Source organism: Sylvia atricapilla, chromosome Z (genome assembly GCF_009819655.1).
Source record: "Sylvia atricapilla isolate bSylAtr1 chromosome Z, bSylAtr1.pri, whole genome shotgun sequence".
In the NCBI taxonomy this organism is placed as follows: domain Eukaryota; kingdom Metazoa; phylum Chordata; class Aves; order Passeriformes; family Sylviidae; genus Sylvia; species Sylvia atricapilla.
The window spans coordinates 42,975,583-42,985,596 of NC_089174.1; the positions used below are offsets into that span (position 1 = coordinate 42,975,583).

Below are 10,014 nucleotides of genomic sequence, written 5' to 3' on the forward strand. Positions count from 1 at the left end.
AATCAGGTCCAAAGGATCGTCTTCAAATGCCCAAAATATACCTTTATTACACAAATATCATTCCTGAGTGGTTTGTTTAAACAAGATGCTAGTGTTTATCCCTGATACTGATCCTTTGCCAAAGAGATTTTCTGAAAATCTCACTTGTGCAAGGGCAGCATCCCTGTCTTTTATGGCTAGAGGCAATTGCAGAAAAGCAGAATTTAAAATATTGGAACAGCTTTCAGCACACATGAAACTCAGATGGATAGAAGAGGTGGAGGGTTCTTCTGAGCAGCAGGTATTTGCAAATAAGAAGCCTTTTAGCACCCAACAAGGAAATTACAAAGAGATTTGAAAAGAGGCTAGCACTATGTCATCAGCAGGAGAAAAATAGTGGGATATTCTTGCGCCATGGCAAACTCATGAGAAGCATCAAGAAGACAGGAAGCACAACTAAAAGGTGTTCCCAGGAGCAGATATCAAGTAATTTCAGGTTGCATGCTTATTAAGAATGGAGAGAAGAAAGAGAAAGAGCAAAGACTGAAATCTATAAAGATCTTTAGTGTGGTGGATAGACATTCACACTTAAGTCTGAAGTACAGGAAGCCTGCATTGCTGTGGTGCTATTTTGGGAGCCTGAGCCCTGCTCCAGCTTGGAGAATGAAGGTGAAGGAAGAATTGATAGGCAGCAGCAGAAAAGATGGGCAAATCACAGAAGAGAAACTCCTTCTCTATGATCAAGGGAAAAGCTGCACTGAAATTTTCTGCAGAAGAGCTTAAGAACTGGAAGGACAGACGGCTCTGGGACTGCAAATCTTGAGAGCACTTTGGCCTTCTTCTTTTACTTTGTGCCTGGACTGACTTTCTGTCTTTTTGTGAGCCGTGTTGAATATATTTCCCTTTGAGTTTGACTTTGTCTTCTCATCTGCTGGATTTTTGTGGCTTTCCATTGATCACTGTACTAACTATTCCTCCTCAAAGCAAATTACCAGAAGACACAACATGCCATCACAGAAATAGGGAAATTGTATTTTCATAGATTTTGTGTGACTAATGAAAGCAACAGTGTAAATTGTTGTTATGCACTGCATTGCAAATTTTAAAAGGGAACTCAATCCCTTCATGAGATGGAATAAACAGTGAGCTGGTGCACACTTTCGCTAGCCATGATTCTTCTTTCTTTTTCAAAACAGACAAGCAAAATTACTTTTTTTTTTCTCTGATGGATTTTTGCTGAAAATTTTGCAAAGTTTTATCTTCTGGAAAGGTTACACTTTCTTATCTCTCTTCTGAACATTTTTCACTAACACCCAGCCAGGAGGTCACTTAATGCACTCGCACTCCATAGACCAGCAGATTTAAGTCTGTTAGTGCAGTGGTTTTGGTGTACTATTGCTTATGACATTTTTGCCCTTTAGGTGCCAACCTGGATTCACTGGAGCAAGATGTACTGAAACTCTGCCCATGAAAATCCAAAACCAAGAAAGTATGTTAAAATAATCTGAACTTTGCTTTCTTCCCCAACTACAGCAACAAAATCAATAGTACTTGGTGTTTTCACAGTTCAGCTGCAACTGGCCTCTTTACTCAGTAATTTATGACTGGATTTTCTGAAGTACAGTCTGTACACCATGGCATTATTGACCTCCAAAATATTTCTCATTTGTGTAATTTTTGATCTTTCCATTCATTCACAGATGCATTTGTTTTGCACATGCTGGCAGTTTTCCTGTTTGGGAGACTGCTGCAAAGTGCAACTCTAAAAGACCAAACTCATGGAGATGAGTATGTACAGATCTTGTGTCCTTGCTGCCTTGTGGAAAGAGCATCCTAAAACCAATCTGGGTCTCTGGAATGGTGAATTTCTGTCTCATATCTTGAAACACACTTTGATCTGGATTGGTTTGGTTTTGGCTGGTTTTGCAGGGGGATTTCTTTACATTTCCACAGAGCAAATTGCTCTCAACATCCTGCGCTATTTTGACACAATAAACCGAGATTCAGTTTCTGAAAGTGAACTCACCAAGTCATATCAGTTCACACTGAAGGAGCTTCTTTCTTAGCATATATTCACCTCTTCTCTTTTCTCTGTTTTTTTCTCTACCATTTTTTTTGTTTGTTTTTCCTCTCAGGTGCCCAAATGAATTTACTGGTGATCGCTGCCAAAACTACGTAATGGCCAGCTTCTACAGTACGTCCACTACTTTTCTGTCTGTGCCGCAGTAGAAGCATGTTCAGTTGGTGCTGCTTTCTTGTCGCTGCCTCTCTCCTCCAATCTTATTTTTTTTTTAATCTGTAACTAGATTTGTTGCCTAAGGCCTAACATTGATTGTCTCTGCCTGTTGCATGAAAATTATAACACAAAGCAATTGCAAATTATAACAGAAAGCAGTCCTGAGATTGTTTGGCATTGAGAGTATGGGGAAATGCAAGACTTAGGAATGCTGTGAAATTAACTCTGAATGTATGATATGGACTCCCTGCTGACATCATGCCAAAAAAGTACAAAAATTACATTTTTTAAGTCTCCCATTTTATTTGCCACAAAAAGCTTATGAGCCATGATACAGGCCAGCACTCCCTCAACCAAAGGGTGGTTAACTAGTCCTCTACTTGTATATGAGATTTGCGTTTGGAACTAGAGGTTAAAGGTAGTTGAAGTGCTTACATTATTTCTAAAGAGCACCTGGCAAACAGGGTCAAAATATTCTTCCTCCTCCTTGTCCAAGCTTCAGTGTAAAGAGCACAGGCAAAAAGAAAAAAAAGGAGCGGGGGGGGGGGGCAGGGGGAGAGATTACTTAAGCAATGGGGCCTAACATGTTTTGGTTATATTGTGAGTAACAGATGCAAGAGATCAAAGATTAATTGTCCAAATGAAAGTATCAGACACGCACATACACAGACTGCTCAAATCAGCAGTGCAGTCACATCCCATAAGGTTTCCCATGGATTATTACTTGACAAGGGTGTAGCAGAAAGTACACTATGTATTTATTTTCTCTCATTGGCTATAGCAAAGTCAAAGGTGACATACAAGAGAATTGCTTAGATACTGCATTTAAATGCATGTGTACTACTTATATTCAATTGTTCCTGGCATCAGGAACAATCAGGATCTAAAAGCAGTATTATAGAAACTGTTTTTTTGATGGATTACTTGCCAGCACAGAAAGACTATAGGCCAGCTCAATTTAATTTCCATCGATATACAGCACAAAAAGCTGTAATTATGTGCTGGATTTTTTGGAACCTGAAGAGATGCACAGGTTTTCTCTTACACTTATGGATGAAAAAACGTCCATGCATAATTAATACTTTCCATCATGGAAGCTACCAACATCAATCCCAAGAGTGCTGACTGGGGACCAGACCTTCAGCACTTGAGTGTGCATTTTAAGCCCCATTTTAGAAGCTTTATTAGTGTGAGTTATGTTTAAATGCCTCTGGTAACAATGGCTTTAAATTTTTTTGTGCTGTTACAGTATTTGTTTACAAAATGTTAAATTTAAGTGGCCTTTTCTGTGAATTGTGGTGAAAAGTGCAGCTAAGATTTTCTGATTTTAGAATAATAATTTAAAAGGAGGTGGTGTGAAAAATATGAGATCCATTGTTTACTGCTGAATTTTATCTGAAAACTATAGAAGAATTATGTGTTTATTATACACTCATTTTGCAGCCTAAGAGAAGAAAAAGTTTTCCTCCCTTTGTTTTTCAGTTTCATAACCCTGGCTGGGATTTTTAAAGACACCAGGTTGAGATTTTCTAAAGTTACCTTCATGGAAAACAGATGCCCTTGCCTTGCTGCAAAAGTTACATCTAGTTATTAGCACTGAAGTTGGTCAAGGGCTTGCCTGCCTTAAGCCACTCTGAGAGCCCCAGTCAATGGCTATGAGACGCTGGCACTTCTGCCTTCCTTGCATCTGCACTGCAACATCTGATTTATTATACTGCTTAAGATCTTGAAATTATACTTTTGGAAAGGGTCAACTGAGGGCACATTTATACTTAACTAAAATCAATGGAGAAGCATTTATGTGACTTTTTATTATCATACCCAAAGCAGACCAGAGCATACTGTCTGACAGAGGACTTAAAATGAGAGTTCTCTAAAGGCAAATGTTGCATCTGGGGCTTAAAGCCAAGTTCATACTTTGCAAGTGTTGTGGATGATTAGCTTTGTTCTGTAGATGCAGCTTTTGCAAAGTACAGAGTAAATTTGGATGCTAAACAGCTTAAATGATAGAAAAAAAGCAAAATCTATGTGTGAACCATAGCAATCTAATTTCACTTGCTTTCAGAAGGGTCTTTCTTCATTTGGAAAGAAAGAGTCAGTGGGGTTCCATTCCAAGTGTGCCTACCAATGAGCTGTTACTGTCTTAATTTGGCTGTTAAAGAAAATTTGTCTTCAGAAAACTGCCCTGGAATTGCTATTTGAGAGTCCTAAAGTTACTGGGCTGAGGATCTTTCACCAGATCAGAACAAGGCACCACTGGGCATTCTGAAAATGCCCTGTCCCAACACATTGCAAGGCTAACTTGACTCATCTCAGAAGCCTGTCTCTCAGGCTGTAGTGTCCTTTCCTTGAGCACAGCAGTCACGGTTGCTACCAGGCATGCTTCCCTGGATTTTTTTCTGTGACTGCTTTAACTTTGAAGCTTGTGGTCCACCACTGGCACATAAGACAGCAGAATGCAGCCCACAAATTGTTGCAAAAATGCATCAGTTCAATGCAGATACACTTTCTGTTTGAACGTTCACACATTCACTCCCTTGAAGTGAAGGAATCAAGGCAAATGGAGGAGAGCAAAAGTAATGAGTTAACATTAAACATTTGGGGTAATGTTCACGTAGTTAAGTATGAGAACTCTTATAGCAACACTGTGCAGAATGATCCCTGGGATAAGAAACAGTGATATAGCCATGAAGTACTAGAAGGTTGAGGAAACCTCTCTAGAGTTTAATCAAAGGTAAACTCTTTGTCTTCTCAAATGCCCCAGGTGCACCAAGGACCTCACCCAAAGGACCTATGGATTTGCTTACTTTCCTAGTAAAAAATTATATATAAATTGTGAATTTAGAACTGGCACCGTGACAATATGAGGCAAGGGTCATTATTTTCTAAAAATGAAATTCCTTCTGCCCCTCTTGGTACTGTCTGTCTTGCTCATCAGATGTGGCAGAGCTGGGAAACACCATGTCTGTCAGCTACTCACCCACCTGAATCCATACAGCAGCCACCCCAAAGTCTTGAGTGCCCAGCAGCTGTGGCACACCACTCATAAACAGAGCATGCAGTTCTGGAGGCTTCTGTTCCACATTTCCCAGCACCATCCTTTTGTTCTGTAGACCCTGCAACTCAGCAGGCTACAATATATCCCACAAGTTGTAGTTTTAAATAACTTTGGTGAAAAAAAACTGCTTCCTAAGTATTTTTTTTCTTGCAGGACTGTCATGTCCTCGCAGTCATAACCAAAATGAAAACCGAGTTGTTAAAAATAATTAGTTGTATTTATTCTTAAAGCACCTAGAGACAAATATTCAATAGAAGCCACACTGCATGTAAAAAGCATGCAAAAATATCAGGCTAAGTAAAAAAATATAAAAAATAATGACCTGTTTATAAAATGAGAAATGTTGGGATGTTCTGTTTATCAGATCTAGGGAATGTAACTAGGAATACTATAGATAAGTCAGAGCTACATAACATCTAGGTTTGAATAAGCAATGCATGTTTCTTCAGCATGTTTTCTTGTTAGGCTTCCAGCCAGAATATATTCTGATTCTAAAAACCAACTTCCTGTTGAATTATATAAAATAGAAACTGCATGATATGAATGACTTCCCTAAAATTAAATTACCTTCAAACTAGGTGTCTTACCTATAAGCAAGCATAATTACAGCAATATATATGCATGGGCATGTCATTCATTTTACTGAAGATTTAATCAAGCTTTCTATGCAACTAATGTATATCATTAGCAGAGATCAGGTAGGCGTGTGATACTGGCTCTTTAGGAAGAGACCTGGATGGATTCCAGCTTACTTAACCCTAAAAGTGTTACTGATTGGCAACAAAGAATTGACATTCCCTATGTGCACTAACTACATTAAAAAATCCATTTGTCATGAAATTTACCACTGGATTTAAATTTCATGGCACACAGGAACAAAAAAAAGGGTAAGAGGTGTAGTGGCTACCATGGCTGTGGTGTTGGCCCCATAGGAAGGGTCTCCTAGGTACCTGCTGGGGGTAAACTTGTGCACCTCTTTACCCACAGAGCCTGGTCCCTTTACACAAATCACATGCCTAAATAAGCACTCCCAGACCCCAGGACCCCAGGATCCATCCAGCTGGTCAACAAGTTGTTCTGCCAACACAGCACAGTCCAAAGACAGGGAAAAGGTGTTGGCTCCTCATTTTCCAGAAGCTGGAGGCCTGCTGCAGTCAATTTGCAAAGCAGAGTACTCCCAATGCTGAGTAAGCACTGCCAGCCACCTCCAGGTCACAACCTGCAATAGCAAGGATATGCATTCTGGGGACAGAAGCATGGCCAGAAGGGAGAGCAATGCATAACAGGGGTATGCTGCCCTTTGTTGGGCATCCCTTTGTTGTCATGTTCCCATGTGGAAACACTCAGCCATTGTACATGGCATCCTCAGGCCACAGCCCTGTTCATATCATTGAGATCTTTACAGGTTAATGGTTCCTGCTGCATTCCTGGATTGTGGCTGCTCAGATGTCCCATGTATACATATCTTTGTATGTAAGCCTTGCAGAAGATCTGGTCACATAGCTAAGAAAGGTGCACCGGAGCATTGCCCACATAACCACACGCCCTTTGTCCTGTTTCATGTGCAGACACAGAATAGCTGTTATTCTCATATGTAATTTATTTTTAAGTACAGTGTATTGCTCTTTTCTGAAACTTTTTCCTTTTTCTTTCTTTTTTTTTGACAACTTTCTGCATTGGCAGAGCATCTTGGGATTGAATTTATGGGTATGGACCAAATCATTCCTTTTAGCCTGCAGATTCTAGACCCTGAGAGATAAACCCCTTTTTTTTTTTCTCCACTTCCCCTTTTCAATTCCTAACCAATTTCTTTGTGCTTTCAAAGGGATCATACAGCTATAACAACAACCCAAAGTGTTAGTGGAGATCAGCTCACTAAAATGGTAATATTTGTAGGATATTCCTGGCTTAAGGAGTTCTAGGAATTACTGAAGTGATCATAACGTAGTGTACGTTCCTTTTTCTACTGTATAGTTTTGACTAGTTTTGACATCTACTTTCGGTGAGTTTTTCTTGGGTTGACAGGTTTTGGAAACACTGTAAGTGTTAAGCAAAATGTTTAACTAGTATACCAAAAGAAAGAAACTGTTATGGCCACTTAAAATGCTACAAATCTGCAGTACAAATCTGCAGTGTTGAGCTCTGATTTTCAATTAAGTTTTACATCTAAACCCACATCTAGGTGGTTACACTTCGTGTAAATCAGTTGCCTATACATATCTGTAAATGATATGCATATATACATTCATTTCCAGGTCTGTAAATTCTAAGTGGACTGAAACTTATTCAAGAATTTAAGTAGAAGTTTAGAGTTAGACTCCAGATCCTCAAGTCAGCAAATATATTCAATATTCCTAAAACTAAGAAGAACATTGGCAGTGGGAACTATTTTCACACTTCAGCTTTAAATATAATAGAAATAGATCTTCTAAATCTTATTTATGAATAGACTGTACATATCTAGCCAGCTATTTGTATTCAGGGGTACAAATAATGTATTTCTTGAATAGGCTAACTCAAAATTCAGGTCAAGGTTAGCTTGGAATCTCCTATAATTATTGGTAAAAAAAAAAAGAACACTCAACAAAGGCAAACAGACAAACAAAACACAAAAACACAAGCAAACAAACAAAGAAAACCCAGACAGTGAGGCAGTTGTAGTTCATGTTCTTATTAAAAATGCCCCCACAAAATTTCATTAGCTTAAGCTGTGGACTGTGGAAAACCCATTACAACCCAAATTTTAAAAATCACTCACCACCCAGCTTATTTTTGTTTTTTATTATTATCCCAAATTAGCATTAATTCTCACTTATACATATTAGATTGTAGTGGAAGATATATGGTTACATTAACATATGAGGAGTTCAATTAAAATTCTTTTAAAAACTGACATGCAAATTTTGCTTTATATATGAAATTGCATCAGCAGAACAACCTCTTGTAATTAAATTCTTTTAAAAATCCCCAGAGATCAGTACAAAGAAAAACATTAAAACCAAGCAAATTTAAGACCACATCAGTTATGTATAGATTAGAGTGATGTGAAATTAATTGCAAATATCAATTGCAAATATTAATTGCAAATATTTGCAATATTATTGCAAATAACATGCATATTTAAAAGGCTGCCTATACAATACCTTGACTTAAGTCTTACATTGATTTGTCTACAGGGTAAAAAAATTACTGAAATTATTTTTAGTACTTAACAGGCTAAAATCTTTCCTAAATTCTCACTGCACATACAATTTTTACAGACTTTCCTGCAAGGCTGCTACAGATTTTTTTTTCAAGATAGTTTAATCACCATGTGTCATTTAGCTGGGTGTCATAAAGTGACTCCATAAATGGTAACACTGGTCAGAGACAGAAGGCAGTTTTGAGGCAAGATGTAGTATAACTGCAAGTGCTCCACAGGAGGTTTTTTTGTAAAACTCTTCTTGGTTTTGAATGAAGAGTCCAAGGCTTGTCTTTGAGGTACCATGCCATCTGCAGAGTCTTAACCAGGATCCCAGCCCTTTCCCAGCTGCCAGCATCTCCTGCCACCCACATCGGCTCCTGCAGAACACCAGGGCATCCCCCATTTGCCCCTGGCTGTCCCGTCAACCAGGAGCACAGCCAGGTTTATATGAGAGGCTGCTGGTTTGCTGGGCATGACATGCCCAGATACATGTGCTTTCCTAGGCAGACCTTGCCCCCAGAGTTTGAGGGAGGGCATGGCAGCAGCACCATTCATGCACACCATGTCAGCCTGTGTTGTCCTTAGGGCCTTGTTTCAAAGGGCAGAGAAGGGGACTAAGGTTATGAAAGCAGATCTAGGGATTTAATTTCCCATGCCCATCAAGACCTATAGTCCCAGCAGACTTGCTGGTGCTAGGAGCATTGCTCAGGGCTGCACCCACAGCCCTGCTCCCCTCTCTGTATCCCACTTCCCCTGCAGTGACTGAGCACCCAGAAAAGTCCCACATGCAAGCAACAAACCTTAGCCCACTGGTACAGTCAGGCCATCCCAGCCAGCTGCCCAGCTCATTTGCAACAACCTCAGCCTGCAGCTAACCTCCTGGACTCAGTGCAATTTTTCCTTCAGTATGAAAACTGAGCAGTGTCCACTGTTAATCTTCTACTTCCTCTCCTTTGTGCTTCAAGAAAAAAAACGGGTTGATATGTCATTATTCATTTTGCTTTCATAAGCTAATGGCTGACAGCATGACAATAAAAAAATAATAATAATTCAAAGCATTTCAAATTAGCCCCTAAATTGCTTAGCACAATTCTCCTGTTTCCTGTGACATCCTTGTAATACACCATTTACATGGCTAACTAATAAGCGCTTTCAGAAGGGGCAAAAAAGGGCAGGGGATCCAGTGCCACTAACTAGCCTAGGTGAGGAGTTATGCTGTATGAGAAATCCCTTCACACTGCTTAAAACTCTTTTTTTTTTTTTTTTGTCCTCAAGCATTTCTTCTCTCTATTTTTTCCACTTCTAAGCATGCTGTGCCAGGCCTGTTGTTGACTTCTCTACCCTTTTTTCCTGTCTTCCTTTATATTTCACCTTCCTCTTTTTCTTTGTCATAGTTTAGTTTGGTTGGAGTTTCAGCCTTTTCTTCCTTCCCTTTTTTGACCTTCTGTTCTTGGAGTTATATTTATTTTTCTTTAATACATTTTTGCAGCATCCTAGTTTTACCACACTCACTTCTCTCCCCTTCCCTCATCTTTGTTAATAATTAGTGTTGTTAAT

General features: G+C 39.3%; 2 protein-coding genes across 2 annotated transcripts in view; one reads left to right on the plus strand and one right to left on the minus strand.

Moving 5' to 3' along the window:
* The window catches only part of LOC136374387 (pro-neuregulin-3, membrane-bound isoform-like), a 76,351-nt gene extending 73,619 nt beyond the window's left edge, over positions 1-2,732 (plus strand). Inside the window, exon 3 of the mRNA XM_066339727.1 lies at positions 2,115-2,732. Within this exon, the coding sequence (XP_066195824.1) occupies positions 2,115-2,208 (94 nt within the window). The 3' untranslated portion in view covers positions 2,209-2,732. The remainder of the gene's footprint in view (positions 1-2,114) is intronic.
* HOOK3 (hook microtubule tethering protein 3) overlaps positions 1-10,014 on the minus strand; it is a 563,324-nt gene that overhangs the window by 278,624 nt on the left and 274,686 nt on the right. The window lies entirely within an intron of this gene.